This window comes from Parasteatoda tepidariorum, chromosome 7 (genome assembly GCF_982258835.1).
Source record: "Parasteatoda tepidariorum strain Cologne lab strain chromosome 7, Ptep-v5.0, whole genome shotgun sequence".
NCBI lineage: Eukaryota > Metazoa > Arthropoda > Arachnida > Araneae > Theridiidae > Parasteatoda > Parasteatoda tepidariorum.
Genome location: NC_141761.1, coordinates 74749611 through 74774526, shown reverse-complemented (window position 1 = coordinate 74774526; position 24916 = coordinate 74749611). Strand labels below are relative to the sequence as shown.

General features: G+C 27.0%; 1 protein-coding gene across 1 annotated transcript in view; it reads right to left on the bottom strand.

Moving 5' to 3' along the window:
* Positions 1-13153: 13153 nt before the first annotated feature.
* The window catches only part of LOC107453725 (lachesin), a 282317-nt gene continuing 270554 nt past the window's right edge, over positions 13154-24916 (bottom strand). Inside the window, exons 11-12 of the mRNA XM_071183280.2 lie at positions 16532-16627; positions 13154-14516 (exon numbers count right to left, since the gene is read on the bottom strand). Coding sequence (XP_071039381.2) covers positions 14416-14516; positions 16532-16627 — 197 coding nt within the window. The 3' untranslated portion in view covers positions 13154-14415. The remainder of the gene's footprint in view (positions 14517-16531; positions 16628-24916) is intronic.

Here is a 24916-nt window from a genome sequence, read left to right as displayed (position 1 = left end):
CTCTGTAAATCAAAAATAATCATTATGACAAATGTAAGCAAAAACAGCATTTTTGAAATAATACTATTTTTACGTAATATTTTTATTTGATTGATTTTCTCATTTTTCAAGTAACTTTCTCTAAATTTTTTTTATCTATCATATTCATTCGAATCCTTCAACAGATATTTACTTAAATTTAAAACTCACTTGATGCCTGAGTTAAGAGAAATTTACTCATTCAACCAGTTACTAAGTTAGTTATTAATCACATAAAGTAGCAAAGCCTTTTTGTAAGAAATTTTAAATATTAGTAGTCAAATTCGAAGCAATTTTTAACTAAATTTTATATCCCTATTTTCTCCATATTTAAATTTTTCAGGGCATAAAATATTTGTTTTTCCCCTTATGTATATCTTTTTTTTAATTAAAAAATGAATTTAAAATATAACATAGATCTAGTTAAGTACATAGACTTTCGAGGTAAAAAAAAAAATGGAAACAAAACATGACAATAAATTTTTAACTAGGGAAATAATTTAACAAAGTAAAAATAAATATATTTCTGCATATTTTTATACTTTAAACAATATATCGAATATGATATAGAATGTAGTAATAGAATTGAATGAAGTTTTAACAAGCTTTTTTGATTAAATTACCGTAAAAATTATAATCATTATTTTTTTTAATTAATAGAGTTTTCTAGAAAAACTAATATATACATTTCGTTATTCGCAGTTTTGTATAAATTAAGTTTTTAAGCGTACTTATGAGCTCTAAATTTTTTGATGGAATTTAAATATTCGCTTTGTTTAACATTGCGAATGAATATCTTTCCTTTGTAAATTTTAATTAAAAATATTTTTATTAAAAAAAACTCTCTTTTATTTATTGTTTAGAAATTAATTTGAATTCAATGCCCTATTATGTTAAAATAAGGCATTTTCTAATAGAAATTACAGTCACGTAAAAGTAAGGAAAAACTACAAAGGATTATTTCTAAATAAAAAGTTTGCATTAATTTATAAGCGGAAATTTTTGAAAGGTTTGTTTTTGTTTATATTTAAATAATTAGCAATATTTAATTTTCAGTTACGCTTCAAACTCTTCATTAATACATTGCTATACATTAAATTTATTTATAATCTTTAAATATTTATCTTGCTTGATACACAAATTAAGCCGAATTTTGGAATGTCCTTTTTCAAAACATTTTTATTTGGTTTCCATTCCAACTTTGGTATCTAGTTCTAAACTCCGGAATTGATTTGGTGATTTACGTCTTATCAGGACAATGTAGACAGATTAGGACAAACATCATGGTAAGGTAAAACTTCCTAAACTGTGATCCATAGCGTACTTCGTGAAAAAAAAATTTTAATAGTAGTACACTAATAGAAATTTCGTCCAAGAAATAGTTAAAGAACAATTTTTTTAATTGGTATTTTAACATACTTAAACAAAACAGTCATATAACCATAAATAAAATGGTACTCAAACTGTTAACTGTGAGGAAAGCCGATTTTTAACTGTTTTCACCGAATAAGATAAAACAACTGAAATTTTATTTTGCCAACTAAGTCCACCTAATGAATCCACTAAGTCCCGTACAGTTGAATACATATTACAGCCGAGGGGGCTAATCTGTCGGACTCATGACCCACAGAACGAGGATTCGTGTCCCATCGTAGACGCCACACTATTTCCTCTTCCCTTCAACACATAGTTTCCAGTACCTGACATTCGCAATTGCCAATTGGCCTGATAAAAAGCCTAGCTCTAATGTCCAGTTAAATTTCTTTATACGGTTTTGAAACCATGCTAGTAGTTAATGGTTAAAAAGCCGTATAATTTCGTATTTATGGTTTTATAACCATACTAGTTGTAAACAGTCTTATATTCTAACAGTGTAAAAATAATGAAAAAATTTCTAAAATAATATTAGTAACAGTAAGGATTGAAAACATAGGGCATACAAAACATAATCAAAGTGAAAAATACCAGAATATGCTAAAAAAATTACCATGTTCCTTGCTGCATGGAAACACCAGAACGGTCAGTAATTTTTACCGACCGTCAGTAATTTTTACCCACGAGAATCGGTAAGCATCTTTGAAACATTAACATTAAAATAACGTTTTTATAACACGTGATGAAATTTGGTAAATGTGGAAAAATAATGTAGATGTTCATCGCAATATCTTGGAGCAGGGTGAAAAAAAATTTTTTTTTGGTTAGTTTATTTTTCAGTTTTGTTTTTTTCACTAAATGTGTGGTAATACGAACTATTCTTTTGAAACTAGAATTTATAGTTACCATAGTAATGAAACACTAACCAAATGAATGATTTAAATGCCGTATATTTTGTTTTTTAATACAGTTTTTACTCTTTATTTTTTCGAAATGTCAGTACCAGATAATATGAGAATTTTAGCAGAATTTTTTTCTTCGTGGTAATGAATTTATTTTTTATTTGTTTCAGATAGTATTCTATGTTGAGAATATTTATTGAAGAATACGGCAATCCATTTTATTATGCAATTAAAATGTTCGAAAATATGTATAGCAACGTAACTTTTTGTGTTGTGCCCTCTTTAACAAATAAAGTTTATAATCGACCATTGAGATTAAATCAGTTAGTTCAACCTGTATTATTATCTTGATCTCCCATTTTATCATATAAATTAAGTCTTTTTAACTAAAACGAAACAGACAGATTAGTTTCAGACAAACCATTACCATATGAACGGAAAATTTACCAATCGAATGATTTATATACCGTATAAGAGCCCTTACTTATTAGAGAACTCTGTTCCAAGCTTCATCTATCATGGCGTATACTGCCTACACACGACTGATATCATAGGACATCACCTGGTACCCTGCTGGACATTAAATGCGACCGAGGAACCCAGACTGCTTTGGCCAGACTAGCAAGGGGCCATCGCAAGTGCATTACTTTTGAGGGAGGCAGAAAGACATTCCCTGCTTGCAAGAAATGCTATGAAAAGTCAGCAAGCTTCTTCGGGACATATTCTGACTTGCTTTGGACTTACTAAGGTGGATCTTACCTCAGATCCCCTTTTTGTTGCAAATTTTTTTGCTGTCAGCGACCTTCTGGAGCTTATCTGACATCTGTCTGAATAAGAGGATAAGCAACAACAACAAGCACCGTATATTTTGGTTTTATTAACTAGAATTACGTTTTTTTTTTCTTTTTTTTTCCACCAAAAATTTCAGCATTACAGCAAAATTTTTACAGTACAGTAATTTTGCTCGATTTTTTTATTTTTTTTGTGGAGGGAAAATGGAATAGTTTACAAATGGCAAACTGGAAGAAGAGTAAGATTATAGCTCAAAAAAAGTAACAACGCCTTTATAGGATTCACGTTGCACTTTTTAAGAGATTGACGTTGAAATGTGATAGGCCTAAGGGATTTACATTACTTTTGCATTGATCTGATATTTTTATTTCCTTTTTTTCATTTTTATTGGTGTGAATCAAAGGTGTAGTATCTCAACCTTTAATGCTAGTGACAAATTTCAAGTCTTTAAATGTAAGCTCACGTTTTGGATTGAAGACGTTAAAATGTGAAATAAATTTTGATTTACTTTTTTAAAGAATAATGTTTGCAAACAGATCTTTGATTGAAAAAATGTGTGAGTACTTTCGCAGCTGGAAAAGTAATACTTTCTGACAGTTCGGGATAAAATGCTGTTATTCTTTAAAAGTGTTGTCGAACGGTTACCAGTTTTAACAGTCTATCAACCAGCTATTGTAAACATTAAGAAAACTTATCTTTAGTTTCTACCTTAAAATCTACATTAAGATACTGTTTCGAACAACTAATCAACTGAATTAATGTAAAGAGTAAAGTTTTAGTTCCGTCTTAAAAATCCCCCCAAAATATTCAACAGTTTATTGAAAGAGCAAAGCTTGTTTTTTCAACCACAACTTACCTGCAAGAATTAAAATTTTCAATTTATGTTACCAATACTAAATACAGATGCTGAACTTGAAATGTATCTTCAATTGTCAAGAATTAAACCAAAAATTTCCTAATTTTGCTGTTTCAAACTTATTCTTTCCATTATTTCATTTGACTAGTTGTTCAAATTATTACTTTTGAATTCTGCTTATTACGATCTCATGGTCTTTTCAATTTAATTTCCTTCATCCACATTTCGTAAATAAGTTTGAGTTTGTCTACCTACAAGTTGTTCAAATTATTACTTTTGAATTCTGTTTATTACGATCTCATGGTCTTTTCAATTTAATTTCCTTCATCCACATTTCGTAAATAAGTTTGAGTTTGTCTACCTACAAGTTGTTCAAATTATTACTTTTGAATTCTGCTTATTACGATCTCATGGTCTTTTCAATTTAATTTCCTTCATCCACATTTCGTAAATAAGTTTGAGTTTGTCTACCTAAAGTCATATACGCATAATTTTCATGCTCTCCATGCAACTAAGAATAAGTCACCTATTATATAAAACGTGAACCAACAACAAAATTTTAATTTAATATTTGAACAAAGAGGTCCGCATCGGCTAGAAAGTTTAGTCAATGAACCATTATATTGCCTTATAAATGGTTTTTAGTCTTAATAACGGTGAATAAATCTTAGCACATTTTCTAATTAGCTTAGAATTATGTAGATACTTGTCATAAACCTAAAAAAAGTCAAGTAGATTGAAAATACTGAAGATTTGTCCTGATATAAAAAAGCTTCCGATTTCCAAATAAAAAGAACAACAGTTTCATAAAAAACTGGACTATAATATCAGTTGCACATAATGTTTTTATATTTAAGAAATCAACAGCGGTACTCTTAGTAAAGGATTGATTTGAATGTAGAGCCATACCTCACAAAACTCTGAATTGATTGTACTAAGATAAAATTTAATATTATTAAATTTTCAAAGACAAATAAAAAATTGCAATTTATCTCTTTTAAAAATGCTTTAATTGTTTATCATGCAATATTCATCAACTTTTGAATGAAAAAAAGACATAATATTTTAAATTCCCCTTAGAGTTTTATGTAAACCAATAGTTCTTACAACTAAAGATTGAGGGGAGTATAAAAGGCTAAAGTATATCCAGTAACACCAACTTGCTTCAGTTTTCCTCTTGGCGACAAAAGTAGTAGGCTGTTATCGCAATATGTATGGATTCTGATCGAGCCCATTTAAGGAGACACACTAGAGAAAGGGGCTTAATAGATAAGACAGAAACATGGACTCCTAAACAGTGGGCGAAAAGTGATAGCCTCTGTTTAGAGCAAGCACGGCTCCCCATCATCCTTCAATGAGCGAAGGGGATTTCATAGGATGAACAGCGCCCGTTAGCTGCGAGGATGAATCGAAATGGAGATTGAAATCTCAGGATGGCAACTCATCTGCTATTGGAGGAGCAATACCAAGCTAAAATCAAGCTTCTGTGTCGGATGTCAAGATGGGTTATATAGTGTGTGATACACACTTTTATAGCTTCAGTATCACCTTCTAAACAATGTGAAGCTCGATTACACTTCAAATATATCTTTATTAAACAATATAACTGATTTTTAATATTTAAATTTCTTCGAAAGAAATCAAATAAAATTAAAAAAATAAAAACAAAGTAAACGTTGATGAATGTCATAAATGTGAAATTGATTTTGAAATTTTTATCTACAAATATATTTAATGATTTTTACTATGCTGTTTGAAAGGGAAATATGCTAAAGGGACAGTTGAAAGAAAAATGTTTCTGTTGAATAGAACTTCAAATAACTATTATTTTGCTCAAATTAAATAAATAACGCTATTAATATTGTAAGTATTTATTTAATAAATATAATCTAGGAAGAGTTTAGTGTCCCATTCAGCGCAATTTAAGTAAATATGCAGAAGTACACTATAAAAATAACTTTACCTGAAATGTATATCGTGATTATAGAATACTCTAAAAAATAATTTCGGATGCAATCTTGGAAATGAAATTTTTCCTAAAAATATTACGTTGGGCAAGATAATTTCAATTGTAAAAGTGACTTTTTGGTAGTTTATTTAGTAAGAATAAGGAGAATATATTTGGCTTTAATCAATATTAACTATTTTATTTACATTTTTTAGGGAAGCGTAAGGAATTAATATTTCAGAAAAATAAGCATGGTGATTACGAATTAACTTTGCCCACTTATAGCCCCATGACGAGCAAGCTGTTAGAAAACTGAATAAAATGAAATCCTGAGAAATCGAATTTAAAAACTATTATCTGCTCTAACTACTATTTGCATTAAAAACTATTATCAGCTCTAACATTATCGGTCAAATATTAACTCATAATTGTTCTTAAAAACATGATTCTCTGAACTAAAATCAAATAACGGTGGAGGTTTTTTGAAAAAAGGAAAAGTCATGTTTTTTTTAAAAATTATTTTCAATTTTTAAATAATTTTTATCAAAGAAATAGCTTTTAATGTATTAACAATTCTGATCTACAGAAAGCGCACTTTAAATAGCTGTAAAGAAAGAAAAAAAACAGAAATTTGTATTTTGCTCTCTGTCTAACATTGCCACCGAGCATGCTAAAAATAATTTTAAGTTTGTTTACTGAGAAGATGTCATTTTACCTTTAAATGAAAAAATGTTGCCGTTCATGGTTTTAAAATAATGTCACTGCAATCACGACCATAATTGCTTGATATTCAATTTATTTAACACTGTTATTAAGTAAAGATTTAAATTGTTCTCTAAATTTTAGTGAGTTTTATTTTACTTAACTTCCGTTAGCGTAAAATTTCTTTTTATCTTCTCAAATAGTGTGCTTAACACAAGGCCATATTTTATAATTACTCAGTATAAAACAAAATTGAAAATCCCAATACTTAATGTTTCAAATAGTTAATTTCGATTCCATATGCTCATTTTTATCTGAAAATTTCAAACAATTGTTAGTTCACAAATATTGAAGAAAGTAAGTAACTTTTTTTGCTTTGCTTTATTTTAGAAATTAATAAAGTTATTTTTTACGAAGGTAGCTATTTTCGGACTTAATTTATATATATTTATGTATGATGTATGATGTTTTGAATTCTGCATGAGCAATGAAAAACACACGATATGAATAAATTAACATATTTTATTCAATACTTCGAACAAATACAGAAAATCTTAATTATTCTTTCTTCTTTTCAAATAAGTGTTACACTGAAGTTAAAATAATATCATCAAGCGAAAAGAAATAGTTTCAAAATACATTTATTCATATGTTTTTAGAAATATATGAAGGTATGATACAAACAGAGATTTATGTACATTCTAAGCAGTGTTTCTCTGTTCAATTACAATAATCAGTGTTCTTTTTCCGATTTCATCTTAAAGCTTATAATGCTTTGAGATGATACAAAATTATGTTTATTAAAGTAATCGTTTTTACAACATTGTTTACAGTGAAAATTAAAAAAAAAACTTGTTAGAGTAGTCGAAATAACCAAAGCTCCAAAACCAATTTAAAGACTAGTAATATGAACATATATAGATGGATTTAATACAAATAAAGACATCTAAAACAAAAGCACGTTATTTATTATCATAAATTAGTTTTTTTACGCTTCATTAGTTTTAGGCGTGATAAAAATTGTGAGGAATGATTATATACAGATGATTTTACAGAATAAGAAAGCAATTAGCACATTAAAAAAGTAGTATATTTCTCATTTAAATTACTAGTTAAGAATTTTCATGTGTAGAAAATAAAGATGTAAAAAAGTCATATTATAGTTAATCAATAACAAAAAAAAATATTCTTAAATTAAATCTTTAATATTAAATTTCTAAACATACTCTTTTCAACGTATAGTAAAATATTCTACAGCATTAAAAATAATAAATGATGTGGTATAAGTGAATTATTTACCATTATTTGTTGTAAAATAAATAAAAACTTATTAAATTTTGAAAAATTTTAGATTTTTTAAAATAAAAATAACGTAAAATTAAATAAAGATGCTGCTTTAAACATAGATGGTTATTTTAGCAACCCGCTAAAAATTTTCCTTACCTCTGATATAATTTCTAAAACACATTGAAAAACAATTCAACGTAGAGTAGCATAATTCTTTTGTTTTCAATATTGTACCAAAGCTGTTGAAATTCCTTAAGCAAATAATAAATAAAATATTTTTTTTGATTGAAATATTAAACAAATTCAAAAAGTGTCTCTAGAATTGATAACTTATCTCTTAATCTACTATAGAAACGGTTACACTTTTCTTAAATCTATCACAGATTAGCTCCTGAGCAATTAATACGAATGGTTTTTAAATTAATGTAAAAGTGAATTGCTGTTGTCCTATTACATATATATATATATATATATATATATATATATATATATATATATATATATAAATTATATTATTTATATTTTTTACTTGGTTTTTTAAAATACATATTAATGTAGAGAATTAAAAAATTTTTTTTTATAATATTCTACATTTGTAAGCATGCTTTGCAATGAGTTTTCTGACATCCACAAACGCACTAATGTCTCGATATTGAAGAAGAAAGGAAACGAAACAGCATTAAAAACAAAAGCTTTTGTTAATAGCTGCAAATTAATGTAATTCTTAACATATTGCTCGAAACAGAGTTTCAAATTTTTATTTATTTAACCAATTGATGTTTCTATTGTTCATACTAAATTAAAATAATGTTGAAAAAATTTAGTAAATACATTAAATCTGATTTTAACACCTTGATGATTTTTTTTTCTAAGTCAATCATCTCATATTTGTATGTATACCCTGAAACAGTATTAATGATGGAAATTATTTCCATAGTTGAATTTGAATATTCATTATGCATGTTAAATATCTCAAGTGAATCCCTACTTACAGAGCCTATAATTAATTAACTATAAGTAAAAATCAAATTTTCCTTTCTGTACACGAAATTTAGTTTAATAAACAAACCTACGTAAATTCTCTTACATATAATTTAATAAACAATGATGTTCCTTTTTTACAGTAAACAGTTAATATTTAGGATATTTTTATTAAAAAGGGTGGATTTCAATGAACCCTTTTATTCGTCAAATTAATTAACTCATTACAATGAGAGTAATTTCTTGTATAACGTAATACATAAAAGTCAATAAAATATTTAATGCAAAATAAGGGAAAGAATGTTTCTCTAAATACTGACAGAAAAAAAACTGATTTCAATCCCTTTGTGTTAAACCCTTAAACTTAGAACGTCCTATCTCACCTATTCTTATGCAAATATAAATTATACTAAGCGAAGTCCTGCGTGCATGATTTCAATTTCTAATTTAAATTATTTTTTGAATAAATATATCAAATATGTAAGCGGAATTTATGAATATTAATTTCATTTATTTACTTATTCATTCTTTAGTTATTGAAACCGTTTTTACGAGGCTTTTGTACGAGGAGGTTTTACTTTGTAAAAGTCTTATATGTTTGAATAAAATCCATTTTGTTTCATTATTTAAATATCGGTGGAAAAAAGATGACTTTACTAAAGTTCTGAAGGAACTATTCATTGCAGTTAAAAAAGACGATAACTATTTCGAAAGTCATATTTACTTATGTAAACAAGCTACGTGTATTCCAAAATGTGTGTACATTTTTAAAACCATAATTCATTTTAGGGAAATTTTAGTAAATAAATGTCGTTTTAAAGTAAATACATAATTAATTTATATGAGCTCAAATTTAACAATTTTCATCTAAAACTGGAATATGCAAAAAATAACATTATTAAACAAAATAATGTAATTTTTTGCATATTCCAGTTTTAGATAGTCCAGTTTGGTTCAATTTCAAAATTTTTGTTTTGTGGAATTTCATTTATCAATGTTATATAATTAGTAGTGTTGAATACTCAAAATTTTTTGAACAAACATACACTCTACCAAAATTACGGTTAAATTTCCAAAATTTTTGCCGTAAATTTTACGGCAAGTAGACCTATTGTTATAGGATCATAGTTGTTTTACGGGCATACATTTTTTTTTACAGTCACCATAATCTAGACTCAATTTTTTTGGAATATCGTTAAAATGTAAATATTTCATTAAAAAGTAATTTTTTTGTAAGTTAAGAATTATTCTAAGATTTCATTTTTCATATTTGAATTTAGAAGTTTTCATGTTAAATCAAAAATTTAAGTCAGTTATATTAAATACAATATAAATTTTTTTTAAAAAACGCACATATTTTCTATTAAAAAAATAAATTTTACCTGGTTTTACTTCAGTTTTATATCGTTTAAATTATTTAAAAAGAACATTATTTGAATTAAAAATTATGTATTCCTAAAAACCTACAATGAATACTCAAACTAAAATACTTAAATATTAATATATAATTTTATTTCAAAAACATTTATTTTAAATCTCCTGTAAAGTGAATAGCTGCTATGTTTTTAACATATTAGTTGAAAAGAATTAGCTCTTAAATAATTCTCAATTCCTTCCAAATCACTAATTCCTTCCACCAGAGGCAATAATTACACAGCTCCAAAGCACAATAAATCACCACCTTTGTATATCTGCAAAGCTATAGAACCAGGCAATTGATATTTGAACTTTATTCATATTTTATGAAATCTATTCATATTTTTGAAAAAAAATTAAATTTATAATTTATATTTATAAATAAAAACAATAAAATAATAAATTAAAATGAAAAAAGAACTATCACAAGATCAATAATCTAGGTTACTACTAAAAAACAAGCCAAAACCAAATTCTAATATTATTTTTTATATTATCGTAGTTATGTTTTTACATAATTGAAGGAAACAATGAAAAAATATATAAGATAAATTGCATCTTAATAAAAAAAATTAAATAATTTTTTATTTACAAGGTGCAAAACGTAAAAAAAAAAGTTCTTTGGTTATTTCAACATTTCGAAGCAAAATATACTTTATTATTCAAGAAAAATGCATGAATACTCAAGTAATCTCAACGTAAAGAATATTTTTGAACTTTTCAAAAAGATTAAAAGTTCTGATTTGTTAATCACAAAATTTTAAAGTTACATAATAGAGCTTTACACAAGTAAATGATGAAGATCACACGTTTATGAAGAAATTTAAATAATGTTTACATAAAAAATAATATATAGTATATTTCTTTCTGAAATTATTATTTTTTTAAAAAAGGGAAATTTTATCAGTTATAATATTTCTGGTTGTTGGATTTTTAATTACTCTGTTAAATACATTGGAACACAATACTTTTGAGTTGAATATTATAACTAAAAGTAAAAAAAATGAGGAGGAATTCCTAAAATCATAGAACTATGGTTAAATTAATAATTATTCATCTCAATAGTAATGCTATTTTTTTTTAATTTTAAGTTTGGTCTAATAGTAAAAGTATAAATAAATAATAAAAATTCTAGTAAATCATCAAATATTTAACATGAAGGTGCGAACTCGGTACTTTGTATAAAGCTAATTTACATGCAAAAATTAATGGGACTTGTAATATTCAGGGGTGAGTGTGAGTCCAACTCAAAAATCCGGAAAATTTCTTGAGTAAAATCATTAAAGACGCAGAATGTCTTTATAAATTTAAATCATTGATATTTTCAAAACATTGAATTCTAAATAAATTACATACATTATTAAATGTATGTAATTTATTTACAGCATAATTTAAATGAATGATTATGTATAAGTTTACTTTTATCTCTCATCACATCTATTATTCTACCAGAAAAAATATTTACAAATGAAAGATGCCAAGTATAAATTCTAATTCTTCTTCTTGGGCACTACAGCCAATGACAGGCCAAGACCGTCCCAATAAGTTTTTGCCATCTTGATCTATTCTGTTCCATGGCCTAGTTCTAATATTTTTAAATAAAATATTCAAGAATTTTTATACATAAATGTGATCGATGATTTCTTAGAACTTCTGGACCTAAGATTTCCGGAAACTTCCGGATCGCAGTTAGGGAAAAATCCGGAAATCCGTATTTTTTCCGGAGCACAATCACCTCTGAATATTATAATATGAAATTGATGCAAAGTATTTGGATGAAAATATTTGTTGAAAATAATTTCGTTGATAACTTAATCACTAAACGTAAAAAATATATGTAAATTATTTAAATTTTTAGAAAATTAAAAGTAAAATAGTTAAAAAAAATTATGCTTTCATAATTTAAAATTGCTCGGAGAGTTTAGTACTATTATTTAAGCTTAAAATCAAGCTTCAAAAATAAATTGTTTAAGTTCAAAAGAGGCAACGGATGTTAATTAAACGAAAAACAAATATTTGTATTTCATATATTTATTATTAAAAAAATTGGCAATTTTGATTGTAATTACTTTCTGATTTATTCAATTATACATACAGCTGACTATGACTGAAATAGAATCTGAAATAAATAAAAATAATTTGAAAAAAAAAAGGTTATATCCTGTTGAATAAAATGCTTGGTCCTCATATTTACTTACCATCTTTCTTTGAATTGTTCTATGCATTATATTCATATCGAATAATAATGATACGTTTACTAAAAATGAAGGAATTAGGTCCAAATTGGACCTTTTTTAATGGAAATATATTAGTCATGTTTGATTACTGCACATTATGAAATAGTCAAAATCAATGAACTGAAACGATAGAATCTTCATAAAAGGTATGTGACAACAAATATAAATTTTGATAATATGTTAACACATTTTAACAAAGAAACAAATAATCATGATTGATGATTAAATAAGTTTTTAATTTCTTTTTATCTCTGCATTAAGAGATATTATGCAAGTACACCACACTATTTAAAATGGAACATAATCTATATCATTCACAAAAAAATTCAAATGCAGAAATCCATGTTTAACAAACCGCAGTTCTTAAAGAATTTTATTGTATGGACATCATTCGTAGTGCTTTGATATCATATAATTATCTATTAATAAGTTAGAATTATATCCATGCTCATTTGAAATCATTCTCAAACTCAAAACTGTTGTTTATTTTTCCATGCTTCAATTTTTCTAAAACGTCTTGGATTACAGTGTAGGGATAAAAAATATAAGGATAATTCGTTTCTTCGATATCATATAATTATCTATAAATTAGAATTATGTCCTTGTTCAATTGAAATCATTGTCAAACCCAAAACTGTCGTTTATTTTTCTTTGCTTCATTTTTCTGAAACGTCTTGGATTACTGTGTAGGAATAAAAAACTGTATTTCACAATCTAATACATTTCAAATTATTTCATTGCTTCATAACTTTTATAAAATAAATCAATAACTTATTCTTTTACATGTGTTTTTAAAAGTCATGTTAAGTCTTAAAGACATGCTAATAAACAATAGGATGCCTGTGTCAGATTCCAATATGTACATATTTATTAAAAACATTAATACAATACATAATTTATTTATTATACTGTACACTTTATGAATATGCGATATTATTTACTATGAATTTTTCATGCAGAAATAATAAAACGTTTTCTCTCCCTTCTAGAACACCGTTGGCTAATATCTTTTCTGTTTTCACTGAAATAATTTTTTGTACGTCACTCTTGAAGCATACCATAAGAAAATATTCCTTTTTTTCGTATCTTCACATATTCAATAATAATTAATGCATAAATAAGAAATATTTCTATAAATAATAAATCGAAATAATAAAATGTTTTCTTTCCCTTCTAGAACACGGCTGGCTAACACATTTTATGTTTACTGAAATAAATTCATGTATGTCATTCCTGAAGCATACCATAGAAAATATCCTTTTCTCAAAACTTCGACTATTGAATAATAATAATGGAGAAATAATAAAACGTATATAAATAATAAATATTTCCGTAAATAATAAATAGAAATAATAAAATGTTTTATTTAGCTTCTAGAACACAGCTGGCTAATATCTTTTCTGTTTCCACTGAAATAAATTTATGCAAGTCATACTCGAAGTATACCATAGATAAATATCCTTTTCTCGTATCTTCGCATATCCAATGATAGTAAATGATTAAAATTAAAACGAATATAAATAATAAATATTTCTATAAATAATAAAACGTTTTCTTTCCCTTCCAGAACGCCGTTGGGTAATACCTTCTCTGTTTTCACTGAAACAAATTTATGTAAGTCATTCTTTAAGCATACAATAGATAAATATCCTTTTTCGTATCTTCGCATATTCAATAATAAGTAATGGATATTGACTACTGCTGCAATCTGTAATATAAGAAAGAAATTCGTAATATTCATCAACATTTTTAAAAGTTAACCATTTGAATTTGGAGTTGGTCAAAAACAATATTTGATATGCGGCATGCTAGATTTCATCCATTTGGCCGGTTGAATTAAATGTATATGAAGAAAACATGTATTTTCTCCCAGGAAGATCAATTTCACCAAAAATATTTTTGTTATGTACACATAGAAAGGTATAAAATCAGCATTCCAATAGTGATTATATACAATTTAAACTCTTCGTGGAGTACATTAGATCCAGAACTGTCTTCTGACACTGTAAGAAAAAAATATAGAATAAAAACATGCGAATTAAAATACGCGAAACTAAAGTGATACAATTAATAGATAATAAGTGATACAATATATTAGAAGTAATTCATGAAGACATTTAAAGTTTTTATGATCTATCTTTCGTTATATCGAAAAAAAAATTATTGTATTTGTTGAAAGAAACAAAAAAAATCATCTTAAAGAGACTATGTCAAGAATAAAAAGTTCAGAAGATTAAAAAAAATGAGCATTAAACATTTAAGAAAAAACTTGTATATATTTATATTAATTTATCTTTACGTGAATAAAATCTATCCTAATATCATGAAACATGTCTCTTTATTTTAAAATTCCCATTAAATCCATACATTTCACTGTTAGAATTTTCATTTTGAAATTACGGTAAAGTAATCGAGAGCAATCTTACGGTTAATTGGATGTCCATCCAATTAACCGTAACGTTTACGGTGAAGAACATTTTTTTCCTTTACGGTTTTGATACCATTTACAATTAGAGTGGTTTTAAGATCATGAATAGATAACTATATGTTGTTGTTTTTTTTAAACAATTTACCACTAAATGGTTTCAAAACCATAAAAAAGAAATTTAACTGAACATTAGAGCTGGGCTTTCTGTTAGTCAATTAAGAGTGCCAAAGACACTGGAAACTTTTCAAGTAATGAAGGGAATAGAGGAAATATTGTGGTGTCAATACTGGGACTCGAACCTCTGATCTGTAAGCCACGTCACTGACAGATTAGCCCATTTGGTTTTAGAGGCAAAAAACTAATTTGCTTTTTTTAGGTGAGCTTAGTTGGTGCAATAAAATTCTGATTGTAAAACCGTATTGTGTGAAAGCAGTTAATAAACGGTTTTTCTCACAGTTAAAAGTTTGAATAATATCTTACTAATGGTTATTTGGCTGTTTTGTTTGAATATGGTCAAATAATAATTAAATAACTGTTATGTAACCATTTTTTTCTGAAAAATTTACGACAGTGTCCAAAATGTCAAACTTATTAACTGAAAGATACTTTTTTTACACTTTTAAGGTGACAATTTAAAAAAAAATCAAATATAAACTAATAGTTTTTATTTGATTAAAACTATTTTTTATATATTTATTCAAATTCTAATTCACAATTTCAAAAAATGTAAGAGAAAATTATTTAGATTTGAGAATGTGTTTGATACCCTCTATATTTAAAATTGGCCACAGAAATTTAAAAATTAGACCAACAAAATCTGTGAGCTTTTTGCAAGCATTTTTTTTCAGTTTCATAAATACTATTAATGATTTTCTGATGAGGAGAACTAAAACAAAAGATATAATTTTTGCTTAACGTAATGCATTTTTCCCGTTTTCGAAATCATAACTGAACGGATTATGCTATCTTTACTATAATTTCCGTTTTATAATTTTATTACTTATTTTAGTTCAAGCAGTTTTTTTTTAAAATTTTTAAAATTATAATTTTGAATTATATTTGATTTTCTTCCGTAAGATGCCATTTTCTTTTCTTGCTGGGCAGCAATTTCTTATAATTTAAGATTAATTTTTGCATCAAAACAAATAACTCATTATTTTTTAAATATTTTGGGGATAATTTAAAAACAAAATAAATATGAAAGTATAAATTTATTTGAATAAGAGCACTTTTTGTATGTTTTATTAAATTCCTACTCGCAATTTCTAAGCAATGTGAAAAAGTAAACGAAATATATTTAAATTTGAGAATGTATTTTATTTTCGTAACTATATTTAAATTTGCCACAACTTGTCAATTGCATCAACAAAAATATGCGTGGTCAGTTTAGAAGCAATTTTTATAAATACTATTTTAGGTTATTAATTGAAAAGTCGTGAATGAATGAAAAAATACACGTATTGAAGAATTCGTGTATTTTTTAATTTTAAAAATAATAAATGAACGGATTAAGCTACATTAATATAATTTCTTTTTTATTATTTTACTGCATATTTTTGTTCAAAAAGTTCTTTTATATCTTTTTCTGACCTTTATCCATGCCATGCCGATTCCTTTTCTTGTTTGCTTGCTGGGCAGCATTTTCTTGGGCAGAAGCAGTTTCCTCGGGCGCTCGATATTTTCCATCTAGGAGAAGGAACAATTTCGAATTCTAGATTAGCTTTTGAGTGAAACTAAATACTAAAATCAAGGGAATTTTTTAAGTAGAATTATTAATCAATATTGTAATAATTTTATATAAGTTCTTACATAACTTATTCTTACATGTCATATAAATTCTTATATGTCTTATGTATTTGTTTTAAAAGTCATAGATGCGTATTATTTTGTCTGGGTTTTTAAAAATAATCTCGTTTACTACAAATAATAGCGTATTTAAAAATTAATGAACTTGCAATAAGTACTTGAGTGGGGAGAACTTTTAATTAATTAGAATGTTAGCAATTATTTAAATAAAAAAATTAATACTTCAGCATTTAATAATACTAACTCATACTACATATAATTTAAAACTCGAGGCAGAATGTGAAAGACATGCGTTAAATAATATGTCATGTAAATATATATAATTGTAATATTTTTAAAGTATTAAATACATCAAGGAAAAATTTTAAATTTTTTTTTTTACCTACCATGAGAGGAAACACCTATAAAACAGGCTAATTCATATGACCTTGAAGTTAATTAGGTATTTATTTATATTTTTCTCTTTCAGTTTACATTTCCCCCAAAAAATTATGCATCGGCTTTTATATAATTAACACATGGAGACTATTTCTCTATTGTTTTCCAAATGTAATTTAACGTTTCCTGTCTTAGAGCAATAATACTTATTGTATTCCTGTTTACTCATGCAATTATTCTTCGAAATCGCAAGCTACGATTGAGTTCTCTCCCTCGCAGCAATGCTAGTTGCTTCAATTATACAAATTCTAGCATTATCGTATCTGTTTGCCTATTCTGATTGGTCACTGATTCTATTTGGCCCCTCTTTCTACTTTCCGTAAGCAGAAACGCCACTCTTAATTGAAACTAGCTAAGCTTGCCGATTTCTAATATTGTTAGCATCTCTTTAAACGAAAACCCAAATGAGTTTCCTTAAACTACCCTCGGCAACTACAGCAGTTCGATCTTTCTAGAAGCCATTCCCCCAATTAAACCCCTGTCTTCACGATTTTCTTTCTTTTTTTTCTCTTTATTTTGGTGAGCGTGGAAAATTGTTTATTAACCGCGAAGCCCTGACGGCAAATGAGATCAAGACAGAATACATCCAGTAAGAATAAGGTGGGGGACGTCTGCTTTCTGGGTTGGTTCGAATTAAAAGAAAATTTTCGTAACTCGCTTAAGCTGTATTCGATGCGAAGGCGTCAATAACCATCTCATCTGAATGCAAGAGAATAGCCCAGGGCCTAATGCGTGTTGTGGGCTTGTGTAAGTGGGTAATTAGAAGGCAATTAGGCCCCATTGCAGTTTTCGGCCGATTGATTAAGAGGTACTGGAAGCAATCCGGCCTTCTAATTTACGCTTCGCCTAAGACGCGTATGTGGTTTAGGATATAATTCTGAGTCACGTTTTTAGTAATTCGGTGAAACAGTTTTCCTAGTTAAGGATATTTCGAACCTTATTTATCATAGAATTCCGAGTTCATTCTTGCATGAGTTTCAAAACCGGAGATTCTTTTAAAGTGGTTTAGAAATGCATTAAAGAATTTATTTCCTTGCACTGCTCTCAAACATTAAATGTCAGCTCCAGGCAATGAGATCTTCAACTGTTGAAAGAATCTTATTGCCAGATTCGTACGAGAAATTTAAATATCAGCGAATCCGATCAAAACTAGAGATATTGGTTCCTGCTTATAATGACTTCTTATATGTATTTTTTTTTTCAGATAAGATAAATGAAGAACGTAAGTGATAAAAATAGCTTATCATTCAAAATAAATACATTTGAAAAATAGAATAAGCTACTTTTATATGGCTTGATCCATTTTAGAAGGAATGTAATTTTCCTTATAACGTTATATTTGTTAATTATTCTACAAACGAAGTTCATTAAAATTTAGGTTTGACTTATGTTATAGAACATTTAATTCCTTTTTTACGGTGAAAAATCTTTTTTCAAGTTATATATTTATTTTACATCTAATAAGTATTGGAGAAATTAGCAATATAGTGCTTAGTATAAAATTTGTTCGGTTTTTATTTCCATATTTTTATTTATAATGCTTGCTTAGGATAATTTTGATTTAATCTGCCTTCAATGCTTTTCCATTTTGACTTATTTCACTTAAATCCTTGCCTTCATTTCTGTTTACTTAAATTTTCATACTTAAATTAGATTAGATAATGCTAATTAATAAAAGTAAATCATAGTTATATATCCGGCACATGTTTTAAAAACAAAATTTATATACTATATATTATAAAATAGCTATATTATAAAATAACTATTTTATAAAATAACTATATTGTTAAAATAAAGTAGCAAATTTTACATTAGTTCAGTAATCTAACATATTTTAAAATAAATAACCAAACTACTATTAATTATGGCGAGTAACACTAAAATATATTTTAAAGCATTGATATGGAAGTTGAATAATAACATTAAAGTAAAATAAAAATTTCTTGTTATAATTACATTTGAGATATTTTTTACTGTTAATATTTTTTTAAAACTTCCATTTTCTTTAAGAGATTTTAAAGTTTTTTTTTAAAAAAAATATTGTTTAATGTTGTGGAAAAGTCATTGTAATCAATGTAAATGAAACAAAATTTTTAGATGTATGTTTGAGTCCATGCACCTCGTACAAAGTCACAATTCTGAACTAACCCGCAACATATTTGGTATACATACTATACCGAATCAAGCATTACTGAAGAGACGATATTTATAAAAAGATAAGATTTATTTAAAACATCAAAAAAAGCATAAAAATGGGATTATATGATTTTTAACGTTTATCATTTCCCGTAACGGCGTGATACAATAAAATAAAAATAAAACTATCTCCACGAAAAATCATCTAACTCCCCGACGTTCCAAAATTTCTGCATCTTCTTTTGATTTTTTTTATCTCGTTTGAACAGTATTTCTATTAATGCTTATGTTAATTGGTAGTTTTTAGAACCCTCCTACATTATGATAGATGGCATTATTTAGACTCCTACATTATTTACCCTCCCACATTATGATAGATGACATGGTGGACCTAACTTTCTACTTTAAAACTCCTCCCAACCACCGGTTCGCAACAACTACAGTGCTGACGTAAAATATCTTCAGTGGTAGATGGATCATGGGTTAGAGTCCCCTTGCAGTCAAGATAACCGTGAGATGTTTTCCTCTCTATGTAACGCAAATGAGGGATAATTCAATCAAAAAGTCCTCCACGAAGGCAAATTTCTCCCCGATGTTTGATCCAGGCGTTCCCTTGGTATTCCCTTGGTTCCCTTCTGCATAGGGTGCAAAATTAAAAGGCTACGGAGTTTAACATTGGCAATCGTAAACCCAAAATTGGGTCCACTGTTTAACGACGGTTACAAAAATATAAAATAAAATATTTTACAATAAGAGTAAAATGCATGCTTACAGATCTAAGCAAACAAAACTTAGCTTTATCACATATTTGTATAAATTATTTGTCTTCTCTCTTATAATTTGGATTATCAGTTTGGAGTCACCGAATTATTATTTTAGATGGTGTACGAAACCACTTGTTTCTCAAATTGATTACGCTTTTCAAGCGTGTCTTTAAAAATTTAAAACCTTATGGAAATTTAAAACCTTTATTGAAACCTGATTGAAATCTAATAAAATAAAATCAAAGTTTTTTCTTAAGACATGGAGAAATTGTGATAAATTTGAATACAAGGCGCTAAGGGCGCTACGTATATAGTAAATCTTCCTTTTTGGAGAGTTGATCTTTCTCACTCAAATTATGGTAAATTTAGTAGTATAAAACTTCACCAGAAAAAAAATAAAGATTGAGCATTAGACGCTATGTTCAATACGGCTTTATTAGAGCATATATCCTTTTCGAGAATAACTGGTACTAATTTTTTTATTTTGCAATTTAAAAGGAAAATAATTGAGGAAAATATATTTATTTGTAAACGAGAATCGTGAGAAAATTGGTACATTGTTATTGAAGCATCAAACATCGATAACCCGACCGGCCTGTGTATGGGGCAGGGAACTGTCCTTGCATCAGAAAGGTCCTGGGTTCGAATCCCGGGCAAGGCATAGATGTTTCTTTCTCTCTGTGTGTGTTCTATGTCCTTTCTCCTTTGTGTGTGACTGTGACCCACCCTATAAACGGGTTGTAGTTGTGTGAACGGCGTGGCAGAAGTCGAATTCCTGGCCATAGATGGCGCCACTGAAAAACAGGAACAATCGCACCCCCACTGCCTAAACAGGCAAACGACAAAAAAAAAAAGAACATCGATAAGCAAATACGGATACAAAGGTATTCAACACATTTTCAAAGACTATTAAAATGTGCTGATTGAAAGTTTAAAAACCATTTGTCTCGATTTACCCGCCGTTTTTTAGATAGTTTTTCAACTATTTACATTTCTAAAAGTCTATATTTCATCGAGTACTTACGAACAAATCATTAGTTACGAAAGTAGTCAGATTAAGTCACAACGCATATATACTATATATGTAGCAAAAAATACTTCACACATGAAATCCATACACTCTGAAAATACATCCTAAATCTAAAGTATACTTCAGTGTTGAACGTTCACACATAGCAAATAACAACCAACAAAAAGAGAGAAGCGAGAGAAAGATAAGGGAAGAACCCAAAAAATAAAGTCTTTGAAAAGAAGCATTAGAAAAAAACATCACTTTATCAATTATATGAACTAATGTTCAATTTGATTTGCGCCGTTGAGCGAATTAAGCCCGAATTTAAAATAATAAAATATTTAAACAATGAACTAAAGTACAAGGATTTCTTTAAAGTTCGAAGAAGAAACTACATACTATTTAATAAAATTTTTAGAATTCTAATATTTACACTATTTGTGCTGTGATGTTTTAACAGTAGTTATATAGTTTTAAAAAAACTGCATTAAAATATAACATTGTATATTTTTCGTCAATAGTTTTAACTTATTACAAAATAAACTTCTTGAGAAACTATCAATAATTGATATATTTTAAACAATAATACTATTAATAATTTAATTATGTACAATTAGGAAAAATGAGAATATTCACAAGAAGATCGTTTCTACAAGCTACAAGTAAACTTTACATTAATCAGTTTTTAAAAGAAGTATCTACTTACATTCGATTAAATATTTAATTGTATTGAACTCCTCTTTAACAGCCTAAATCAAATCTATCATCACAATCATGTAATTTTAAAAGTTGTGTTTTTCAAAAATGCTCTTCCTCCTTGCTTTTTCTTCAAGAACTTTTTTCTGTGTCTATTATATAGAGAAGAACTTATCGCGAAGAATTTCACAAAGTTTTAGCATATGTATCGAAAATATAAAATTGTTGCACTTTTATTAAAATTAAAAAATATTTGAACAGTATTCGATGAAAATTTGAAATATAAACAGTGTTCCAGAAAAATTAATTTTTGTCAATATCGTTAATCTCTCTTTTTGTCTCTTTATTGTGTTATATAACTAGTTTGTCAGTGTAATGCTTAATTATTTTTCAAAATAGGTACAAATTGAAATAAATAAAAATTAGTTTCGTGTTACAAAGTTGAATTAATAGAGGAAAGTTATTTTTTCGTTTAAGAAAACTAAGTAAAATCACTATATTTCTATTGAAGTCAATGGCATTGGATTTTGGTAATAGGATTAAAGATTTTTATTTTTATTTTTTATATATACTAAATGCATTATTATTGGTACCAAGATACATATTATAGGTATTGCGTAAACAGTTGATTTATGACGGAACGTGACGAACAGGTACAGGAGAAACCTATTGTTCATGGTAGTAATTCTTGACTTTCAGGAGTTGAACTTGTGTTATGGCATTATAACGTATGATACTGAATATACGTAGTAAATCTTTATTTTAATGTAGTAAATATTTCTAAAAACATGTTTAATTTCATCTAATTGAGTAAAGTTATCGGTAAGAGCAATAAATAATAATAACTAAAAGGACATTGGAATTTTTTTATTTAATTGAGTATTTCTGTTTTGGACATGTTCTTTCAGTTCCTTGCTATATTGTTAGGATAGTCAGTTAACATAATATGCGTAATAATCAGATAATAAGTAATACTTTAATCGGCAAGCATTGGAAATAATTATTAATAATAATTATATAATATTAAACATTAGAAAAAACGTAATTATTTGAATCTAACACAGCATACCATACAATTAGGTTGTAATGAGTATTGTCGATAAATGTTGCTGTTATTTTAATTACATATTGTCGGAGACTTTTTTAAATCTGTACACAGTTCAAAATGCGTGTTTAATAAAATGGATTAACTATTTAAAAAACTGAATATAGCATTTAATTAGATTTTTATACTTTTTTATTGAAAATTATTTTAATTGATTGCTTATTTTTTTATTTTATACATTACCATATTACAATGCTTGATATCCATTACTTTTTAGCTAAAAAGACCATCATTGTATGTATACACCTTCATAGCAACCGTTATTAGCAAGAGTAACTCGGGGTGCATAGCCGAATTTTTCAACAAAAATAAGCACCTTTCAAGCACTCAAAAAATATTTTTTAAACACTTTAAAAAAATATGATAATTAGACAGTATTGGCAAGTTTTTGACAATTAATGGTTTTATACTAGTAAATTAGAAAATCAATAAATAAAACAGTGAATTAGCTGATTAGTGAATAAGAGAACGAGTGAAACTTTTAAACATCATATTAGTAAATATGCGCAATAATGAATGAGCAAACAAATTAATGGGCAAAGCAAGCTATAAAAATAATAAAAAATTTAAGGCATTGTTGTCCATAACCGAAGTTTTCATTTTTTATTCTAATTTATCAATGCCAAGGTTGTTTTCAATAATTATTAATAAATAAGAAAACATTGGTAGGTTATTTTCCTTAATTTTAAACGTAAGAAATGTTAATTTAGAAAGGTCTGATTTCAAACAATTTAATTCTAAAAAGAGTACTTATACGCTTTATTCTATTAAAAAAGAACAATACTGTATTACAGAAGAAAAAAAACAGATTTCTTTATAATGAGTTGTGGGCAATTACTTTACTACATTTAAGTTCCAATTTTTGTTATTGATTGAAAGGAGGCATATGAAGACATTTTCTGAGCAACAAATAATTAAGATATTTATAAAATGAAAGCACAGATTAAATCTAAAATACCTTACTTCCACTGATCATTCGCAATATAAAATGAATTTTTTTTGTGATTTAAAATCAATATTAATCCTCCTGATTAATTCTTAAAGAAAGAGGAAATGCATTCTAAAATGAAATAGATTCAAAAATATTCTAAGAAAAGAACTTTTTTTTATAAAGAATTAATATTTCTCTTTGAAAAATATCTTTTTATGAGTGCTAGATATTAATATGTTGTGAAATATTCTTTGCATTCCCGTTGTGCAAGTAAAGCATCATTTTTTAAAAGAATATACACTTTACATGCTATTTACTTTTAATCAGCATATCTGAATTTAATAAACTCATAAAAGTCTCACGTAACACTGCAAGTCTACCTGATATTATTCCGCGTAGCTATAAGCAATGTGCTTAAATCCCATGAGAAATCCCACTGGTATTCAGAGTTTGGTTATAAAAACACCATAAAAGAAATTAAGCTGTTGTTTGTGAAACATTTCATAATCTATTGTGAAATGTTGCTGTTTACTCACAGCGATATCAATATAAATATTCCCTTGCTAAATGTAATATTGTTTCCCAAATATTTCCCCCCAATTTTTTTTAAACAAAACTATAATCTACCATTGTTAGCTAAAAAATAATAAAATAAAGTTTTCCCTTCATTTTTTAACAGTTTTTTTAAGAAGGCGTAAGTTTTAGTGAGTCATTGAAACATTAATTTCATACTTCTGCATTCATTTTGCTCGGGAAGTTAAACTTATTTTCTTCAAATAGGATCTCAGCTTGGCATATTTTTATTAATTCCACATTTGTAACAGCTAAAACCTTTAAAAACTGAATATTTTCTTGCGACTCTAGCAACAGTGTAACTGTTACTCATAATTATTCATGGCTAAATACATTTAAAAATTGAAGGGAGCAATGTCCGCACAGTAAGGATGATGAAAAACATCTCCCCTACCAATTATGCCACATGTTTTGCTGTTGTCGCAGCAAGAAACCTGATTTAATCTTGAATATTATCTTTTTTTTTCTTGAAGATTATCTGCAAGATCAAAAGTTTCCTGTTGACTTTATGAAA